The 21,806-nt window shown below is 36.8% G+C and overlaps 3 protein-coding genes and 1 long non-coding RNA gene across 6 annotated transcripts; 2 read left to right on the top strand and 2 right to left on the bottom strand.

The window, feature by feature from the left end:
- Positions 1-452: 452 nt before the first annotated feature.
- Positions 453-5,637, top strand: LOC149384545 (Outer arm dynein light chain 1 protein). Its single transcript, XM_089628548.1, has 11 exons — positions 453-1,111; positions 1,198-1,455; positions 1,551-1,793; positions 1,908-2,054; positions 2,134-3,422; positions 3,683-3,756; positions 3,941-4,022; positions 4,107-4,232; positions 4,378-4,484; positions 4,662-4,819; positions 5,143-5,637. Exons 1-11 carry the CDS (start codon positions 671-673, stop codon positions 5,353-5,355), a joined length of 3,138 nt encoding a protein of 1,045 aa, XP_089484674.1. The 5' UTR covers positions 453-670; the 3' UTR covers positions 5,356-5,637.
- Positions 5,638-6,962: 1,325 nt separating this feature from the next.
- On the bottom strand, positions 6,963-11,235 carry SURF1 (Surfeit locus 1 cytochrome c oxidase biogenesis protein). Of its 3 annotated transcripts, XM_089629624.1 has the most exons (7): positions 11,048-11,235; positions 10,839-10,942; positions 10,114-10,343; positions 8,078-8,252; positions 7,711-7,997; positions 7,463-7,575; positions 6,963-7,215 (listed from the first exon to the last, which is right to left on the bottom strand). In XM_089629624.1, exons 1-6 carry the CDS (start codon positions 11,193-11,195, stop codon positions 7,506-7,508), a joined length of 1,014 nt encoding a protein of 337 aa, XP_089485750.1. In that variant the 5' UTR covers positions 11,196-11,235; the 3' UTR covers positions 6,963-7,215; positions 7,463-7,505. The 3 variants fall into 3 exon arrangements, with proteins under 3 accessions (XP_089485750.1, XP_089485749.1, XP_089485751.1); XM_089629623.1 differs by having other exon boundaries at positions 6,963-7,575; XM_089629625.1 differs by having other exon boundaries at positions 6,963-7,575; positions 10,839-10,939; positions 11,048-11,234.
- Positions 11,236-14,139: 2,904 nt separating this feature from the next.
- LOC149384547 (putative LRR receptor-like serine/threonine-protein kinase At1g05700) lies at positions 14,140-19,759 on the top strand. Its single transcript, XM_089628055.1, has 8 exons — positions 14,140-14,230; positions 15,856-16,399; positions 17,353-17,834; positions 18,215-18,353; positions 18,866-18,937; positions 19,009-19,089; positions 19,180-19,309; positions 19,667-19,759. Exons 1-8 carry the CDS (start codon positions 14,140-14,142, stop codon positions 19,757-19,759), a joined length of 1,632 nt encoding a protein of 543 aa, XP_089484181.1.
- A 973-nt stretch (positions 19,760-20,732) lies between these two features.
- On the bottom strand, positions 20,733-21,438 carry LOC149384548 (uncharacterized). Its single transcript, XR_016301795.1, has 3 exons — positions 21,045-21,438; positions 20,868-20,962; positions 20,733-20,766 (listed from the first exon to the last, which is right to left on the bottom strand). It is a non-coding gene; the product is annotated as an uncharacterized LOC149384548 (long non-coding RNA).
- Positions 21,439-21,806: the final 368 nt, after the last annotated feature.

Raw genomic sequence — 21,806 nt, forward strand, 5'->3', positions numbered from 1 at the left:
GCGGCGTGCCATGCATTGCGCTCAATCACTATGTGAAGTGTCGTGGCGTGTGCGAGCGTGAGCTTGACCGTTCGGGTCAATTTTAGTTTTAGATGATCTTTAGACTCTTTCGAGTTTTGATGAGTTTTTTTATGACTAGACCAATTGAGCTTTTAGTTGTTAAAATTCGTCTCAAATCATCACGATGAGTTTAAACTGTTTTTTTTTTTAATAGTTCTATTAAATTATTATCAATTTTTCTTAGTATTGAATATTTTTAGTTCTGTTTAAAAGGATCAAGTAGCCATCATAATTCTTTGTTTTCCGTTAGAAAAGAGTCTTAATTGTTTATTTTCCGTTAGATGATGTAAAAGATCTGACATTATGCGCCAGTGGTAGTGGGCCCGCGACTTTGTTTGCATGCTGGCCAGGTGTCTCGCGAATGGTTCCTTCCAAATAAATAAAAATAAAATAACCACGAACCAACTCAATTCAATTATTATTAGACCCAAAACCAAAACCGTGTGATTTAGTGGAGAGAGAGAGAGAGAGATTTAACCAACAGTTGATTTCATTACAGCGAATTGTCGTTTCTCTGATCGCTTCGCTTCTCTTCTTCGGCCATGGCCGTTTCTCTCTCGATCCCTCCAAAACCTCCTTTCTCTCTCTAGACACCAAGAACCAACCGGCAATGGCGATCGTCACCGGAGATCGCTACCTGGAGAAGCTTGTCCGCTTCGTAGACGGCAACGCCGGTCCGCTCATCGACGGAACCCTAGTTCTGAAGCTCAACCCCACCGGACTCCATTACGTCCAGTCCCGTCTCGAGGCCCTCGGCGAGCTCGAAGGCCTGCTCGCCGGAGCTCCGGTGGATTACCTGCGCGCGTACGTGTCCGACCTCGGCGACCACCGCGCGCTGGAGCAGCTCCGGCGGATCCTCCGGCTCCTGACCTCGCTCAAAGTGGTGTCCGTGCTGGCACCGCCGGCGAGAGATCCGACGCCGGTGTCGCTGGCGGCGTTTGGGAGGCTTAGAGTTCTGGAGCTGCGGGGATGCGATTTGTCGTCCTCGGCGGCCAAGGGATTGCTGGAGCTGAGGCACACGTTGGAGAAGATCGTTTGTCATAATTCCACTGTGAGATTGAAATGAATTAAATTAACTGATCTTTAAGAGTGTTTTTGGTGAGAAATGGTTGAATTTTAGAGTGTTTGTTTGCCCAGGATGCTCTGAGGCACGTGTTTGCGAGCAGGCTCGCGGAAGTAAAGGAGTCGCCTCAGTGGAAGCGTTTGTCTTTCGTGTCGTGTGCCGGTAATGGACTGCTTCTCATGGACGAGTCGTTGCATCTCCTCCCAGCTGTCGAAACTCTCGACCTCAGCCGGAACAAGCTCACCAAGGTCGATAATCTCCGCCATTGTCTCAAATTGAAGCACCTTGATCTCGGCTTCAATAACCTCAGATCGCTTTCCTCGTTCAACCAGGTACGAATCGTTCGTCGTTCGTTCGTCTCGTCACTTTCTCTGATTTAGGAAATAGATTGGACCCGTACACATCAGTGTTGGTTGCACTTTTGCAGGTCTCCTGTAATATTGTTAAACTTGTTTTGAGGAACAATGCTCTGTCTACATTGCATGGGATTGAGAATTTGAAGTCACTTGAGGACCTTGATGTTTCCTACAATATTATTTCAAATTTTTCACAACTAGAGTTCCTTGTTGGACTTCCATGTCTAGGAACTTTATGGTTGGAGGGAAATCCATTATGCTGTGCACGATGGTACCGACCACAAGCGTTCAGCTACATCAACCATCCACACAAAGTAACTCACTTGGGTCTTTAAATCTCGAGACTTTTTTTTCCATGCGCGATGACTACTTTTTTACCTAGATTTTTTCCGTACTAATTGCTTTTCCTTTGCTGTTTGGCGTATTAGTTCAAATTAGATAATAAGGAAATCAGCACCAGAGAATTCTGGAAGAGGCAAATCATAATTGCCAGGAGGCAGAAGCGACCTGCCAGCTTTGGGTTTTATTCTCCTGCAGTCTATGATGCCAAAGGCGAGGGGTCTAACAGAAGGCGGGTAAGTATGATGATCGAAACAATAATAATAATTTAAGATGGCCCGTTATAAACTATGTTATTCATGCGTATGTATGCAGAAGAAAATGACCCGTCTTGCATTAATTGGGGGTGAAGGAGAAAACACCAGTCTATATTCTGATCAGGATTCTATGTCCATTGATAATGAGGTGCAAAGCAGAGAGGAAACTGTTTTGTCCGACGAGGATTCTGAAATTGCGGATCTGATGAATAAAGTTGAGCAAATGAAGAAGGACCGATCTGTTCTCTGGTTGCGGGAAGTCAAAGAGTGGATGGATCATCCCGATGAGAACCTGGTGGATCATGCTAAATATTGTGGGACCACACCTTTTACTGGGCAAGAAAATCATACAGATGAGATCTTAAGATGTGCTCCACATTCTCTCAAAGCTTCAGGAGAGGAGAGCTCTACAAACGTTGTAGAATCTGATAGACCCTTCATGGATAAGTCTACTGGCTCGGAATACTCGAACGGAATTGGGGTGATGGGAACAAGTGGTGAATTTCTCCCCGAAAGAATGGATCCAAGGGACGAGCATTTGAAAAGCTATCCACATGAAAGAACGAGCAGTTTGTCTGCACAAGCTAAAAGATCACATGCAAACGTTTCACCATTGACAGCAATTGACAGTATTTCAGAATCTCATTCATCTGCTCCGCCTGGATCGCCGCCACAGTACCGGAAAGATATTCTTAAACGGCGTCAGTGTTTAGAGGAAGAATTTGTGCAGTTCTCAGAGGACTCGTATTCAGTAGCGTCATCAGATAGTGATACAAGCTGTAGTGAGGATGACCAGCCACTGAATGAGAACTTTTCAAATACAGATATATATCTTGAGAGGGAGCCATATTTTGATATATTTAAAGACAAGTATTATAATCAGAGACATCGTGTACAAGAAAACGGTCAATGCTCAGCCGATTATTTTGCTAGCAAAACGTCTGACATGCAAAATAAAGAAGATCCGTACCAATCATGCAGTGATGAAGGTCCTGAGATTCGCTGTGGTGATGCGGAGAGTGATCTGCTACATGGCAAAAGAGGCAAACCTCAAACGAAAAGAAGGGTTATTACGGCGCAAGACGATAGCAACATCGTTGGGGGTATAGAACCAGCCCAAGGATTGAATGTGAGCTTTAATTCAGATGTAAGAAGAGAGGAGAATCAATTTTGTGATGCCGATGGAAATAAACATACGTTGCCGAGCATGGGGTGCATCCAACCAAATGATGATTTCATCGAGAATTACTTCAATTCGGATGTTGCAGATTCAAGAAATCGGGAAATTTGTAACCAATTCATGCGCTGCAACTGCATGCTCGAACAGGATTCTTTGGGCAGGGAAAGGTATCTCTTTTAATTTATAATTAGGGTGCTCTTTAAAATAAAAAGTTAGCGGATTGGTTACTCAAGTTCTTGTTGTCTCGTTTGATGCCTTAAAGTATTACCATCTTATGGTCCTCTTTGATTTTTGGATACCTACTGATTGTATTTGTGTTCCAAGTCTAGGGTGGTGTTGTTCACTGCAACCTCCAAGTGAAGCAAATAACTATATAAACATTATTTCTTGAGGTTATTCCTCATGGTTCTTATTATTCCACATGCAGGGATGTAGCTCTAGTACTGAGCAGTTTAAGGAAGCTGTATATATTGCTCATTGGCTCTGCTGACGATAAGTCAGGTTTGTATTGAATATTTGTTAGATCCATTTGTTTCATCAGTGTTTCCCTGATTAAGTTCAATTTATATTTATAGTTCTACGTGTCTTCAAATCCATTTTTGTTGAATATCTGTTTTCAAGAATATTTGTTTCTTACCATAAACGATTATTGTTTGCTGAAGCTAAGTATGAACATGATATGCAGGAACGGTTTTAAGGTTACTGGCGTGTCATAGGGTTGAAGACATCAAAGAAGTTTTAGTTGGCGTGGGACTTCAGCTTGTGAGGTGTAAATTTCTTCCAAATTTATGGAGACTAGCAGAAGTTCAGATTACTAATGTTATTTTTTTTTCTCTCTGGGGCTATGTCAGGGTGTCTATTGAGAAGGGCTTGACCTATCTTTTCCTCACAAGAAGTGTTGAAAAGTCCATACACTTATTTTGCGTCTTAAATATGTTTGGTTCATCAGGAACAGATTCCAAATGCTCTGTCAAAAGGTAATCATCAATTTTTTTTACTGTATATGTTTGAAACTCATTGTTCATATCATTTCTATTGATTACACTTATAACAAGTACTCTAGATTTACGTTGCCATTTACTTTGTTATAATAGACTTTGGTTTTGGAAATATAAATGGCAGTGTGGAGCAGATTCAGCTCAATTTGTTTGAGAAACAAATATTTGGTGGTTGCAAAGTAAGCATATTCCAATATGCGATGGTGCTCTTTCAGAACTACAACCATGAAGGTATGTTGTTATCTTTATCTGTATGACTAGAAAGTATTACAAAACATGATGGTTATCTTCTTCTTTTAAGGTATGAAAAATACAGCTTTTCCTGTATTGCTAGTAAATTTTTAAAAAAAGGTACTCTTTACTAATTTTTCTTGTTTTGATGTTTGGTGATGTACTGATATTGGGTAGAGGATTCATGGGTCCCTAGATCTTTGTTTGTTGCTGGGGTCAATCTGCTTCTCTGTGCTGAAGACCTCAGAAAGTTTGGCTCACTTTTGGTCGAGTCATCGATGCCCTCATACTTCACACTTGATGCATATTGTTCTATTGCTGACATATCGGAGATGGTAAGCCCTATCAACTCCCAAAACTTTTTTTTGGATATTCCGACATCAAATAATCGATGTTTGCCTTCTGTAATATATAAAACTAGTCAAATAAAGTACCCACACTTGACAAATAGGCCTTAAAAATCTCGTATTCAGGATCTGTGTTTTTTGTTTGAGGTAACTTGAAACTGCTAGAATCCCGTATAACAATGCTGTATCTCTTTTTCTTGCAGTGTATTTCGTTGATGAACTGAAATTATTTTGTAAAACTTTACATTTTTGGGTTTGGGAAGAAATCAGGAAAGTATAACCTCAAAGCCGTGTCTGAACTTGCTTTCCAGGTTGTGGAGGCCAAGGATAACAACTGCGTGACATTGGCTCTTGCTCTTGCTCATGCGCAGGATCTCTCAGGAAAATCTGGCAAAGCTTCAGATTCTCCAACGTGGAAACTTAAGTGTCTGTCTAAAGACTGTGTGTTCAAGTTCGTAACTGTGGTGAAAGCAATCCATTCGGGTATGAACACCTCGCCTTTAAATATACGATGCATCTCTTGAAGCCGCACCCGCCTTTTGTTTGATCTTGGTCTTGTTAATTTTTTTTTTAATATAATTCATTAACTTGCTCTTTTGTTACCTTGGTTTTGGTGAGTCCGTTTGTCTGTAGATGCTGAGTCCATAGCTTTCTTTTGTGATATTCTTTGATTTATATTCTTTGGCAAGTTCTCCGATGTAAAAAATCTTGTATAGTCTATGTTTGAAAATGAAAGCAAATCCAAGTTGATGGTAAATAGCGAAGATTTCGATTAATGGAAATGATAAATTTGCTTGTAGTGTAAAGTTGACAGGTTCTTTAATATTTTGTTTCATCGTGCTTTGTTTGTGGAGCATGTCCGTACCCTGACCATGTAGCTTCTTTTTATATTTTTCTTATTTATGTTTTCCTTCTTCTTTACAATGGGAACTGACGAGATTAGAAATTTGTTATGATTATATAATTATAGTGATTTTTTTTTATATGTTACCATGGTTCTGTAGTCATTCTACTTATCTACTATGCAAGCTGTAACAAACTTCGTCATAAGTTCTAAATGAACTTCAAAATGTTTTATACGATGGCATTTAGTTAAAAAAAAAAAAATATCATCATTAAGAACGGAAGAATAGATAGCAATTGCCTGACTCGGTAAAATATATATTTCTAACAGTTTTGCGCTATAATACAACTAAGATAGATGATTTTTCAATTTAGGCAAATCAAGCATTTTTCAATTTAGTATTTTTTAGATAAAGAATATATTTATCGATAATCTCCTTATTGTTTCTATTTGGATCTTATTAAATCAATAAACGTTGCTAATAACCAGGTATTATTTGAATATTTGATGAATATCATTTTAATTATATTACTTTATAGATCATTTCTCTAACCGATATTATAAACCGCTCTATCACCTCAAGGTTTCTTGTAGAGTACAACCTGTGATTCTCATTAGCCAGGGCCAAAGGAAAATCGGCGGCTGGAGTCACCGTAGAGGTAGGCCGAGAGAGAGAGAGAGAGAGAGAGAGAGAGAGAGAGAGAGAGAGAGAGAGTTTAGCAACTCGAGTTTTTTCAAAACATCCGAAGAGGCGTGATTTTTTTTATTATTTATAAAGCATGTAGAATGAGAAACGTTTAATGAAGAATGATGTCTTCTCAACATTCAAGAGCACAAGTCTTGTAAAGGAACAAACTATGTAAAATAAAGCTTAAAACACTCGTGAAAACTAGCTACGTAGCTTAGCTTGGGACGTCCACTTGTGAGAGAGTTTCGTCAGAGCTTGAATACAAACAAAAAGTGTCGTATTACTTTGTGGAGACAGTGAGAAGAGCAGTGGGCCAAAGTGGTTATTGATGTCGTTTTTTACTCCAGTGGAAATGATGCCATCATTGTAACAATGCCAAGTGTACACAAAATGAAGAAACCTGTGTGTTGTATTTCTCTATTAACAGTCTATTCCTCAATTATCCTTTCTTGGCTCAAAATGAATATATACAAATGAAGCTACACAAACCAGTTCAGAACTAGCAACATAAGTTTACCACTTGAAGTTGCTACATCTTAAAAGTCGTCCATCCTCACCTTTCATTCCATTCCCAAATTCCCATTACTTTATTTTGCATGTGCTGAACAAAACCTCGCCATTTCCAATATAGCGTCCTTTCTCTATTGAGAAAACAAATATAAATATAATAGCAATAAATAAAATCATTGGGCGCTGAAAGAGGGATAAAAAGAAAATTTATTCATCCTCCTCTGTCCAGTGTAATAAAAATTGGGAAATTAGGCCTTTATTTATTTGGTCATTTAGGGCATGGTTCCAAAATACCCTGTTCTCCGATACACTCCCAATTCCGAGCCTTCAACAATCTGTGTCCTGCAGATAGCCGAGTCCCAAAAAAATCGCACAATCATTCATTAGACTATTTAATGTCCCCTTGACTTCTTGTCAATTAGTTTATATTTCACTTTGCAAGGGGTGAACAAAAAACCCATGCTAGCAAGAAAGTTCCCCCTTAATTATGAGCCAAGAAGCTAACATCATTAGCGAACCAGAAAACTGCCAACAAAACAGCCTCAATATGAGGAAATATGATGAACCGAAACGAGAAGTTTGTCCTTACAATGAACAACTATCTCGCCTCTGCTTCAGAGCAAATAGCATCGCTATCTGCGTATTTTCGGCGGCCGTATTCTCTTGAATGCCATAAATGTGACAGCAGCGGATAGCGAATACCTGGTCAAACAAAATGCAAAGAAATCCATAACACAGATAGCAAGAGTTTTCTAATCAAACTACTTGACACAATTATTCAAGTCATGTTTGTCATAGCGATCAAGAAAGCCAAAAAGCGGAAGCCAAGAACCATACCATGTCAACGTGTAGTTTAAATGGTCCTGAGGCATGACCGAAAATCGGATCAGCGTATTCACATCCTTTGGTATAGGGTAAGGGTTACTTGGATCAACGTTTTCATCGATGTCTTCGATGTATAGAGTGTCCTCAGGAAGCCCACACGCACGAGCGATCGCAGGAACGTCCACGTAGAACCACTGACCGGAACGTGGTTCGTTTTCGGGAACAAATATGCTGGGATTCTCGCTCCCACGGACTATACCAATGATCTCGGAAGAAGAATGGGTAGGAGGAGATTGATCCTGTAAAGTTATTGACGGGATTTATATAAATGCTTATTCATCAACAATATCATTATTTATTTATTGATGACAAAAGATACCTGAGAAGCTTGAGGCTTCTTTGCCCAAAACTTCCACCAAGGGGTTGTCTCTGTCTCTTGGATCTCATGAGATTCGGGCTTTGATTCGTGCCTGTTGTCGTGTTGGACTTGCAATGACTTGTCTCTCCAACTCCTGGGAACCCACCCTCTGTTCACCAGAACCGCTGATTGCAAGCTGGTACAAGGTACGGCTTGTGTTGTGAGCCAAATAAATTTTGCACTAAATAAACCTAAAATATTGCAAAACATGTTTTATGAAATGTCCCAATTAATTTTAGAGTTATTGGCGGCAATAATACCCAATATAATGGTTTGTTGGAGTTTAATACCCATTCTTTAAAAGCTGCAGGAAAAGTACCTAATGTTACAAAATTCTAGGTAACAATGGAGGGAAGACAAGTTTAAGCATGACATTATTTTGGAAACAATGAAGATTGCTGCTGAAACACGGTACGTATCCTGATCTCGATTCCCGATCATCAAGTTCTTACCCATCAGCCTCAGCACGGGCTTCGACGACGACGGGTTCATCGAATCGATTTGATGACCTCTCGCCGGATCAACCACTCTCTTAGAACTCGCTTCCACCGTGGCTGGCCAAGTATTTAGATTGTCCAGCAAGTTCGCTGGACCCATTACGGCCGCTGAAACTCTTGAGAGTTCAAGATGGTCGTCTGATCGTGGTAACCTCGCTCCTTTCTCGGGCAACAGCAAGGCTCGTCGGATTTGAACCCAACGCCCATCTTGAATAATCTATCTTTACGCGCTTCAGAAGATGGGGGTGGAAGGAAACACTGCCTCCACATCATTATTGTATCTGCTGGCTGTCAAATTGGAGACCATCGATGTTGCCGAAACAGGTGAATCAAAGGAATCTCCATCGTGCTGATCCTGAGAAGATTGAACTTGACTCGTGGTCAAAGACGAATTCCCTTGATAATCTTTTGAGCTCATGTCCCTTGGGCTCGGCAAAAATGATCCTGGCAGCCATGGAATAGGAATTGGGTCCACATCGGGATAGGATGAGTTCAGATCCTCAAGCATGATGTTCATACAAATCGTTTCCCAGTTGAACGCTGTAACATGTCTCTTACTCTTGCCCTTCAACAAAACTCGGCCCACATGAGCCTGTGACCGTCTCAGGAACATCAGACCTGGGGCTATAGCCTGTTGAGCATACGTGGAGTTCTTTCTTTCCTCAACGGACGTTTCATTGGGGTTAGAGACCTCTCGACTAAGAAACTTCATGTTTCATCTTTCTCAACCACGTGCCTCTCTCGGGCTTCATAAAATATGTTCTCCGGTTCACTGTTGTTCTCAACCGAAGAAACTGACAAACCGCGGCGGGTCTCAACTCCAAAAGTACTTGGGCTTTTGTTTAGGGATTCATCAATTTCGGGCTTTTTTTATAGGGATTTCTCATGTATATGGTTCTTTTTAAAGTTAAAAAACCTTTCCCATTGTTGCCAAAATCATCTCATCCTTACACGTGTCTTCCCATCCTTTTCTAATGTGACATGGACTAACGGAGGTAGGATTTTGTAACATAAGGTACTTTCCCCGAAACTTTTGAAGAACGGGTATTGAAATTGCAACAAACCGAAAACATGGGTACTTTTGCTGCCAATAACTCCTAATTTTAACAGGCTGATGAATGAGGAAGGGAAAGCAAAAAAAAAGTTCTTAGAGAATTGATTATATGTTTTAAAAAACCTTGTGTTACATCCTATGCTTAACCTTTTGCTAAGCAATACTGGATACCTAAAAAGTGCTTAGAGGGATTAACAAGTTTCGCTGTGAAAAGAATTCAACTGTAGTAAGCATATTTTCTTCCACAATACGAAGAGGGAAAAAACTTCAAATGTGTACGAAAAAGGCACACTATTGGTCCTTGATACTCAACCAAAGAGAAGGCTAAAGCTGACTGACATAGGACCAAAATTTGAATGTAACATCTCGGAAATGATAAGTAAAAGGTAAATGTGCTATGAAGTGTTATTCTTCGAACGGAGTTCACACGATAAAGAAAGACTTGCCTGTGGGGATGGCTAGGGTTGGGGACAAGGGGAGTGATGACATAGTAGCCGTTTTCTGTGACTCCCGAAATGCTTCTTGAGCGAGGACCAACGAAAACTGATCTTCCCTCATCAAAAGCTCCGTTGCAAAGAACCCTTCTGAAATCCAAAGAGGCCGAAGATTCAAACGCTTGGTTCAACTTCAATGGCTCCAGTTCCAGCTTCTTCTTCCTATACTCTAGCAGTTCCACCTGCAAAATAAATCGCTCATTACTATACTACATAACTGTTCAAAATATGCTAATTACTCGGACAAATTACCGTATATCCTTTGAAAGCACAAAAACTCAAAACTTTCATTCCATAATCTATACTTAACCCCTTTTCTCTAACTGCTTATGTTTTGACTCGAGAGTATTTCCTCGCAAAAAAACATAGCAAAGACATCTTTAAAATTTGTTAAGTTTTGGAGGTGGTTATCTCCCATTCCATTCAGTAAAACAAATATATATGTATATATATGTATATAGGTTCTGTTGATTAGTTTTACCAAGGAAGTTTTCATTCATTTAAAGTATTCATTCGAGCCAAGAATCAAAATAATCATTTAGTATCATCAACATTAGAATCCTGGAGAGTTTAACCCCAAACAAAAGCTAATCCAATTGCGAACACACAATTTATACGCCACACTAAGGTACCATTTTTAGAAACAATAAAATGAGCAAAGGGATCAGTATACAAACCTTGTCTTGTCTTCTAAAGATCTGCCAAGTTCCAAGACCAAAAGACATAGCCCCGGGAAGAAACAACAGCCATTTTGACCATCTCGACCTGTTCTCTTTCTCTGCTGCGTCAATTACACATCGAAACATGAAAAATAAAAAATCGATTGATTATTTTCTCGGAATCAGTAGGAAGAGAAGAGAGCGAAGCAGAGAAGCTAAGAACTCACCTACGGATTCGAGCGAAGACGCGGAGAGAGATTCGGGAAGTGAAGCCGCAGCGGAAGAACTGTAGAAGAGAGGCGAGAGAGAAGAATGGTCGCCGTTGATTCGTCGGAGTTTGGTTATGGCTTTGGTGATTGAGGTCGAGTTTGCCATTGCGATGGATCCGAGTTGACGAGCAAGCCAGAGGTTTATGAAAACCCCAATATGATCTGGTACGAGAAGGTTTATTGTATGCTACGGTGGACATGAACTTCATATCACTACGTCATAAATTTTAGAGTTAATGACATTATTGTCCTCAATACCTGCGTATGACTTCAACGGTTTCAACCCAGTCCTTTTTTTTAAGAGTATTAGCAACAAAAAATACTTAATATTTGGCATTTATATAATTTTTTTTCACTACGATAATAATACTTTATGTTACGCGATTTTAGTGTCTCCATAACATTAAGACAAATAAGATCTTTGGATGCGACTATTGTCCCATCAAAAAGCTAGAAAGTCTCATCCAAATGACCAATAGATGCGGCACGTTAGCGCCATCAAGGAAATAAATCTGGTTACAAAACAAAGTAATTAATCAGTGATTGCATCATATAAACATACATACCATGTTGTATTAGCGTTTACCCATTTCGCAAACCAAACTTTGAATTCATTCTTATGCGCTACATCGACATCATCTATTCCAGTTTCTCTCATGAGTTCCCAATGTTCTCTGATTTTTAAAACATTACTCAATTATAGATAAAACAATAGGATTAAACATAGAAAAATAATTAGAGGTAAAGATTATGCCAAATACGGATCAACTTCAGTACAATTGGTCAAGATGTACCATTTCGCCACCTCTCTTTGTTTCTCGTCTAGCTATATCGGGTTTATCTTTCCATAAGGCACACACTTTCATATTGGAAAACAAAGAGTTCACGAGCTTGATCTTCAACAACATCTTTTTTATCTTCGAGATACCTTGCGACAAATGTTAAAGCTTCTTCTACCATGTAAGCTTCGACAATAAAGCCTTCTGGTTTAGCTATGTCTCTAACAAAATGTTTTAACGTTTCGATGTACCTCTCAAAGGGTATTGTTATTAGTTATATATTCTCGAAAAATTCGAAATAATAAATTCTTTGGGACTGTAAAGAATTCCCCTTCAAGACCCAGGACAGACCTACAAGGAAAAAACAACTTGGACCAATAAAGACGAAAAAGCCCATTTAGAATGGATCCAGTCCAGGCCTGCCCAAATTCCAGAGCATGCCGCTCCCAAGCCAGGTGTGCCGTGCCATCCTAGTGCGCGACGCGCTCGCATGCTTGCCAAAGAGCTGCCGTACGCATCATGCGACCAGCGGGCTCAGCGCACTGACTCATGCGCTCGAGCATGTTTGATCTGCTCATGCTCTTCACTTTGAGGATCTCCTTTCGCTCCAGGTGGTTGACGAACTCGCCATCAAAATTCAACGATGTATCCCCTCTTTTAGCGCCAAATTATGGATGCTAAGAAATAGATATAACCAGTATCTCAGCGATCACAAGTATATACCGAACATACTTGATCGATATAACAATTGTGAAGACAATATTGTTCTTATATTAGACGAATCTCAATACCAGAAGTATATAATTACATAGAAATTTAATATAAAGGTTAAAACAGATGAAAAGTTGTGCATCGTGGTTGTATTATGCAAAAATGAGTGTCTACCTTTTTCCTCCTGGGGTCTTGTACTTTTTATATATAGGTTCCTGTTTCAACGTGGGTGGATCAATCCCACGTTGTAGACGGTTATTTGGTAACCGCTTAAACCGTATGTGAATAGTAATCGTTCTTATCTTCTCACAAATATATGTGCTTACATGATCATTATAAGCGTATTTTGATTTGTCTTTAATTACACCAAATACTTTTCTAATACTTTCAGCTATGATAGTCAGTACTCGGACCTCAACTTATGATCTTGATATTTCCTCACTTATTTGCACCTCAAACGGTACTGTTAGGTGCTTTGTGGTTGTTCGGTGTTCCGACTGGAGATGATTATTTCTCCTCGTAAAAGTGCACTTCTGAAAGAACCAGTTTATCATCCAACATTTTGAAATCAAAAGAACTCAAGATTAGGAACTTTTTAGTACCTTTCTCCTCGGCCTTGAATTTGAACTCCAACGCCAGGTGCAACACATAGAAGATATTCATAGCCGCCCGAAAAAACTTAAAGAGCCGAACGTAGTCAAGAACAATATTTTCTAAACTTATGCTATGGAGGGAAGAAGAGAAATACGAATGTGGAGTCTGACTCCGACATCGTCACCTTGCTCGTGTGACTGCTCTCAATATGGTCTCATAACATTTAATAATAATTATTCATCTAGACATGCATATAGAAGGAACTCATCTCCCTCCGACTTCAACAATATGAGACTCTATTTCCACCTATTTCTCTCAATACACACTAATTTGTCTTTTAATAAATAAGAAATTTATCCTTTATAAAAAAAGGGTTAATTAATTAGAGGACCAGATCTAGGAAAATTATAAGAAATTAACATGGAGATTATCTGGACATTTGCTTGGACCAATATTTTAATTGATTATTAAAGAATAGAAGAAAGAAAAAACATGTGGGTATTGGTGGTAATCGTCCAATAATATTACAGTGTGATCTGGAATTTTGTACGCATTAATTTATGACTTGACCGAATTATACTTGTTCGGTTGTTCCAGGCAAGTTAAGAAGATGTTAGCTAGTGACTGTACTGAGCGAGATATATTTGGATGTTAGCTACAAGCAAATTTTAAGTGGTCGCGTTAATTTGTTTTTAATAAATCAAGCCAAACAAAAATGAAATCACCTAACATATGATATGTTTTGTATTCAGTCACTTTCCCCCGCCCTAACATAATCTCAGCATTTAGTGCATAAAAATAATAATACAAGAGTTGACCACGCAATTTGATTTCTTCCTTAAATAATGATTGGTTGGGAGACAAAAATTCAATATATATCACCAAACTTCACAGCTATATGCAAACGAAAAAAATCAAGCTATTCAGTTAAGGTTAACAGATAATCAAACTCAGTTCTGATCAGCAATGAGTTGTGGCAAGAATTTACGCATTGCAATACTATTTCTTGTTATCTATGAAAGACTTGTATCGGATGCTCATTCCCAGGAACAATCAGGTAGTTGGTCTTATTTTTTTTTTTACAATTGCGTTGAGTGAGATAAATTAATTTCAGTGAATAACTATTATTTTCGTTTTCATATTAATAGATGTATATTTGACAGCAAAAAAAAATCCGTATATAACTATTAATTTCAGTCAATCCGTATATAACTTTTAATTTCAGTGAATGTCTGTATATTTGACAGCAAAAAAATCTGGCCAACATGCATAGCTGAAAAAACAAAATAAATTACATAAATGCCCCCTGAACTTTTGACCATTTAACAACGTGGTCCATACTTTTTATTTTTCTTACAGCGTCGCCCTTAAACTTTCATATTCTTACAAACTTAGTGCTTCTGTCAAATTTTGGGAGTATATTCCGTCTATTTTAACTTGTGTAATAACTTGAATATTTAAAATTACCTATATATCCTTTATTTAATTATTTTATATTTAAAATTAAAAAAATTTATTTTTCATTTTGTTTGTTGTCTTTTTTAATACTTTTTTTTATACATTTCCATTATACTTTTTTTTTTCACGATACTAGAAAATTAATAATAAATAATAATTCATTTTTACAATTCATTTTTATTTTACATAATTATTTTATTTTTATTTATTTTTTTATATAATAAATAATAATTTTTAATAATATTAAATAATTAGAAAATCAATATTTTTTTTGTTATTTTACAATTTTGTCCCTGTTTAAATAGTCACATGCCAATCACATGGGCAAAAATGGATGGATTGTTGAGAAAAATAGACGGAATGACTAAGTTTGTAAGATTGTCAAAGTTCAAGGGTGACGCTGTAAGAAAAATAAAAGTAGAGACCACGTTGTTAAATGTTCAAAAGTTCATGGAGCATTTATGTAATTTATCCTAAAAAAAAGGCACTAGATCCTGTTGTCTTCTAAAGTAGTTAATGGAGATACCATTTTGATTCTCATTAATCAAAGTTGATGGTTAAAATTCTGACTAGTGACCTTATTTGTTTTAAGAAGAAATAATCATTCCAATATATATACCAAGAAATTTCGATCTTAATATGTAAACTGTACTTGAAAGTCCATTTCAAGGCGATAATTAAAGTTCATGTGCCCACAAGTTTAAAAATTAAATAAATGTCTAATTTTTTTCTTCTTCTTAAATTCGTATATGCAGTAGATTTTTTTAGGAAAAATTATACAAAATAATCATTTGAAACTTATTGATTAGTAAATAGTTAAAATTTCAACTTTTCAGCAAAGTAGCCAAATTTATGTTTTCAAAATTTTTTAAGATTAAATTTTTTTACGATTATTATAAGCAATTTATCACTTTCAAAAACATTAATCTTGGAGTCAAATTTTTTTTTTGAAATCAGATTGCTGCACATTTTGATTATTTCACTAAATTAAGACAAACTTTGATTATTTTGCAAATTTCATAATTTTAAATTGGCTAGTTAGCTACATGAACTATGGTTAATGATACCAAGTTTATTAAAAATGGTGGTCCGGACAAAAATAAAAAGAAAAAAATTAAGACATTTATTTAATTTATAAAAACTGTGGGCATGAACTTTAGAAACAAAGCTAAAATGAACTTGGAGCCTAATTTCTTGTTTTTTTTTCTTACGATTATTGGTCAGGGTTTATTAGCATAGACTGTGGGTTGACGGAAAATTCCACGTACACGGATGAGAAAACCAAAATAACTTACGTGTCAGACGGGGCGTTCGTGAGCGGTGGCGAGAACAAAGTCATCTCGCCGGAGTACACAGTCGTCAACGGAGAACGGCATTTACTGACCCTGAAAAGCTTCCCTGAGGAAAACCGAAACTGTTACACGACAAACACCGCACAGGGAAGCCTATACTTGATCCGAGCCACGTTCTTGTACGGAAACTACGACGCCAAAAACTCGGCCCCGAAGTTCGATCTCCACTTGGGACCAAACTTGTGGGACACCGTTGAGTTTGTGGACGCGGCGACCCCTGAGGTGAAGGAGATCATACACGCACCGGGTCGGAGCTTTGTTCGGGTTTGCCTGGCCAACACCGGATTCGGGACTCCTTTCATATCCGCGCTTGAGCTCCGACCCATCAAGAACAACACATACCAGTATGAACCAAACGAATCGTTACGGCTCTTTGTTCGATACGATGCTGGCTCGACTACCAATGAATCATACAGGTAACTCATAATTATTTTATTAAAATCTATCAGTGCAAGTGTGCAACGAAAAAATACATGCATGTATATATATATATATATTGAAAAGCTACACTAACTACTTATTATTATTATTTTTTAATGTGAACTATATATAAATATCTATATACATAATATTATAGATAAGTGAACTATATATATATATATATATATATATATATATATATATATATACATCGGTAGATGTATATACATTGATAGATGTATATTACGTAGAAATTTATACAGAACATCTAAAATTATTTGGGTCACATATATATATATATATCTATATATAGTGACTTTTATCATTTAATTAATTATTATTTAGTAAAAAATATATAATTTATTATATATAAATATTAATATTTAATTTTAAATTACATGGTCTTAAGCATATATAAATATATGTATGAATTACTAAATATATAATTATTATATAATATTTAAAGAGTTTATTTTGGTCTTCTTTTATAATCATATTTATTTTACCAAATTTTAAATCTGTTTTTGCTAATAACAAAAGCTAATTCAAAAACGATTTTAACAAACGCATGTCTTTGAAAAAAGAATAAGATTTTTTCAAAAATAGAATTTAAAACCCCTTTTAAAAAAAAACTATGCCAAACGGAGCCGTTCTTTTGTACATGAGGTATGAACTTGGCTTTTAATTATATTTTTATATCCTCAGTTTTGATGATCATAGATATACATCATATATATGTATATGTATATGTTTCAATTTTATTAATTTCTTGATTATTTTCATTAAATTATCTTTTGATTTACGTATGTTCTTCGGTAACCTGTATACCCCTCGGTATCTCATCTTTGACTTGAATATTAGTGAAGTCGAAATCTCGATACGGTCGGTATCGGTAAGTGAAACCTTTGGTTTGAAGTGATTATTTAAAAAAAAAATTGTATGTATTTAGGTATCCGAATGATATTTCCGATCGCGTATGGAGTCCATATAATGACCCCAAATGGAGAGGAATTTCGACTTCCGAAAATGTGCGTACTACCAACACCGATTATGAATTCCTACCTCCCAATATCGTGATGAACACCGCGGCGACGCCGGAAAATGAGAGCGCTCCCTTGCTCTTTAAATTTGAGTTTGGACGTGTAGACACTGCTTTCTATGTCTTTCTTCATTGTGCCGAAATCCAACGGCTCGAACCCAACCAATCGCGAACCTTCGACGTCAAAGTCAATGGAAAAGTTTTGTACCGCCCTCACCGACCCGATTATTTGCAAACACACACCATTTGGTTTTCGAAACCTTTGAGAGGTGAATCGAGCTACGCCCTTACCTTGGAACGGTTCAATAATTCGACTTTGCCTCCGCTTCTAAACGCGTTTGAGATTTACGACATTGTGTACTTTTCGCAGCTAGAGACCGATGAAGATGATGGTATATATATTTATCTATGGGAATTTCACCTAATTATTACCAATTTCATGTCAATTACCAAAAATTAATTAAAATTTCAAATTTGACTGATCTATTACTAATTTGAGGAAGAGAGAGACCAAAAATTTCTTATAAAAATACCCCTCAAACATTTCGTGACAGTGTTGTCGCGAAATCCTAGAGGGATGAGGGATATAATAGTCTTTTGCACAATCCTACGAGTAATAGAACAGTGAAATTTGGACTTTTGATTGATTTCGGGTAATTGACATGAATTTGGTAATTTTTACGTAAAATTCCCATTATCCATTTATTTGCATGGTTAACTAGTGTTTCCTTTGTACAGTCAGTCTAGGTGATGTCTCTATGAATATTTTTAGTTGATGCAATTGGGAACGTGAAATCGGGTTATGGAGTGAAGAGGAACTGGGTCGGAGATCCTTGTCTTCCGGTCAACTATTTGTGGACGGGTTTGAATTGTAGCGTCGATGGCTCCAACCCTCCAAGAGTCACATCACTGTACCTGCACTAATACCTTTTTTTTTAATTTAATAATATTTGTTTGCTGATATTACTTTAATAATTAAGCTTTACAACGTATTCCATTAATCTTTGTTCACCACCAGAGACTTGTCTTCGAGTGCACTGAGTGGTGAAATATCGAGATTCATAGGCGATCTTAATATGTTGGAGTCCTTGTGAGTACTTAAGACTAACAATCATAACTGTAGCTCATTTTGTGATTATTTTTTAACAATGGCCTCAATATTAGTAAATGAAGTGATTTTTTCCTCTAATCAAGTCTTTTTTCCCCCCTAGTATTAGTGGGTTCCAATATTTTCATGACGAACTTATCCTAAAATCAGTATTTCAGGACGAACTTAACATGAAAATAGTGAGACCCAATATTCGTAGGGGATAAAAAATCCTTGATTAGGAGAAAAAAAACATCCCATTTACTAATATTATGAGCAATTTCCGTTATCTTATTAGCATGTTATTCGGTAATCGATTTCTTTGATTCCCTTCAGGGATTTGTCAAACAACAATTTAACAGGATTTGTTCCTCAATTCTTGACCAAGATGCCAAATCTTAGAGTCCTGTAAGTTATTGAGGAGGCGCATAGTTATTTAAATCCCATTATTCAGTTTCATAGCTCATTTTTGTGTTCAGGAACTTGAGGAAAAACAACCTTTCGGGTGTAGTTCCATCTGAACTCATCCTAAGATCGAAAAGTGGTTTGCTTTCGTTAAGGTCTTCTTCTCTATTCATTTACCTGGATTGTATTCAAACTTTTAAATTTTAAGTCAATTATCGTATCAACTCTCATCGTCTCGGTGACAGCATTGAAGAAAACCAAGACCTGTGTTCCTCATCTCCGTGCAGTCACAAGAGCAGGAAGAGGAAGATCAGAGTCCTGGTTCCGATCGCTTTATCAGTCGGTGTATTGCTCATCTTACTTGCATTAGCAGTTGTAATTTTCAGACTACTCAAAAAGAAAATGAAACAAGGTAAAACTAAATATTAGAGTAATTTGCTTCGTTAAATAGCTGAAAAAAAAAAAAAAATATATATATATATATATATATATATATATATAATATATTTTCAAGTTTGCATATTTTTTTTTATATTTTATATTTTATATTTTTAATTTATTTTGTGCTATTATTATTTATCATATTGGAATTAATTGTATGCAGCAAATTAATTTATTATAAAATAATATTATTATAGATAAAAGATAGAAACCGAGTATTTTAAGGTTGTTTTGAAAATAATGAAATTATTAATATAATAATATAAAATCTCAATTTATTCTCTTTAATAGAGCGGGAATGTCGTGAAGCTCGTCTCTCAGATGGCTGACGGGAATGTCGTATTGGATCTGCAAGCAAACAAGTGTGGCTGCACTCATAATTGAGCTGCCTACATACCCTCTCGGGATCAAGCCATTGTAGTTTATATATTGACAAGACAAGAGTAAAATATGTTAGAAATCTAATTCCAAAACAATATACAACAAATATGACAAAATTACATCTATGCATAATTTTAATCAATATCCTCAACTCCTATCTCCAACATTAGATTCTTCGGTAGAAAATATTTTGGGGAATATAACAATACACATACTTCTAGCAAAAAAAATATATAGTTTTATTTGAAAATCATACATACATATATATATATATATATATATATATATATATATATATAGTTTTATTTGAAAATCATATGTTGCTTATGCTCCCCTATATTTTGACTGACCAAAAATGAAAAGAATTTTTTTTTTAAAAAAACATTTTGGCCGGCTGGCACATAAAAAAAGAAAAAAAAAAAGAGAAAAAAAATTAAATTTGTTTTAGAGCCACTCAAAACAGCCAGGGGGGGATAACCAATCATTTTTTTTATATCTATATATATGAAAAATATTAGAAAACCAGAAATTATATGAAAGTTATATTCCCTTTTGTACGTAATGTAGGAACTAAATCAGGAGGTCAAGGTTGAGAGTACTGATTAAAATTATGCATAGATGCATAACCTAACTATACATGAAGAAGTGTTAGGGAAAGAGCAAGTCGCGTACCCGATTAAGTGGTCGTGGAGCTTTCTTGAAGGCTAGAAGAGTCGGTGTTTACCAAGCTGTCCGGCGATAGCGATCTCTGGAGCAAAGCCGTGTATGGGTTCAAAAACTCCAGGTCCCTGAACCAAGTCAAGAATGGAAATATGTAAAAGTAGGTGAGATTGGAAACAAAACATTTGGTTCTGACAATTGAAACTCTCTTGTATGCCTAAAGGAGATTAAGTAGGGACCTGATTTAGCCTCTTGATTGCAAAAGCTGTCATCTCCTTCAGTTGTGAGCCTCAAGACTGAAGCATCGCAAGCAAATATGGCTTCACACCTCCCCTTTGTACAATGTGAATCTTTTCCAATATTGATGACAATTCAAATAAGAAGGAGCACAAACAAAACACAGGAAAAGAAAACAGAAAACAATGAGAGAAATCAAAATATGGTTATTTACCCTAGTAGCCCAATCACAGGTTGTAATGCACCAGATAGTATAACTTCTTTCTTAATATCCGGAGACGAGCGGACAAGATTACAAATCACACCAACCTGCAATACTTGACCACTTCAGATAATGCTCAAAGGCAAACCATCAGAGTATCATGGGGGAAAACATGTGGCAAGTGCAAACCGCTTCGTAGTGTATGGCAACATTAGAACAAGGGTGGGTAATGCCAAAATCTGCAATACATAAACTCGATTTTGCGGCGCGCAGCGCATTGACTCATGCGCTCGCGCATGTTTGATCTGCTCATGCTCTTCACTTTGAGGATCTCCTTTCGCTCCGGGTGGTTGACGAACTCGCCATCAAAATTCAACGATGTATCCCCTCTTTTACCCCCAAATTATGGATGCTAAGAAATAGATATAACCAGTATCTCGGCGATCACAAGTATATACCGAACATACTTGATCGATATAACAATTGTGAAGACAATATTGTTCTTATATTAGACGAATCTCAATACCAGAAGTATATAATTACATAGAAATTTAATATAAAGGTTAAAACAGATGAAAAGTTGTGCATCGTGGTTGTATTATGCAAAAATGAGTGTCTACCTTTTTCCTCACAGGGTCTTGTACTTTTTATATATAGGTTCATGTTTCAGCGTGAGTGGATCAATCCCACGTTCTAGATAGTTATTTTGGAAACCACTCAAATCGTATGTGAATGATAACCGTTCTTATCTTCTCGCAAATATATATGTGCTTACATGGTCATTATAAGCGTATTTTGATTAGTCTTTAATCATACCAAGTACTTTTATGATACTTTCAGTTATGATAGTCACTTATTTGCATCTCGAACAATACTGTTAGGTGCTCTGTGGTTGTTCGGTGTTCCGACTGGAGATGATTATTTCCCCACGTAAAAGTGCACTTGTGAAAG

Source organism: Urtica dioica, chromosome 10 (genome assembly GCF_054948205.1).
Source record: "Urtica dioica subsp. dioica isolate 48M chromosome 10, U.dioica_male_clone48M_v1_H2, whole genome shotgun sequence".
In the NCBI taxonomy this organism is placed as follows: domain Eukaryota; kingdom Viridiplantae; phylum Streptophyta; class Magnoliopsida; order Rosales; family Urticaceae; genus Urtica; species Urtica dioica.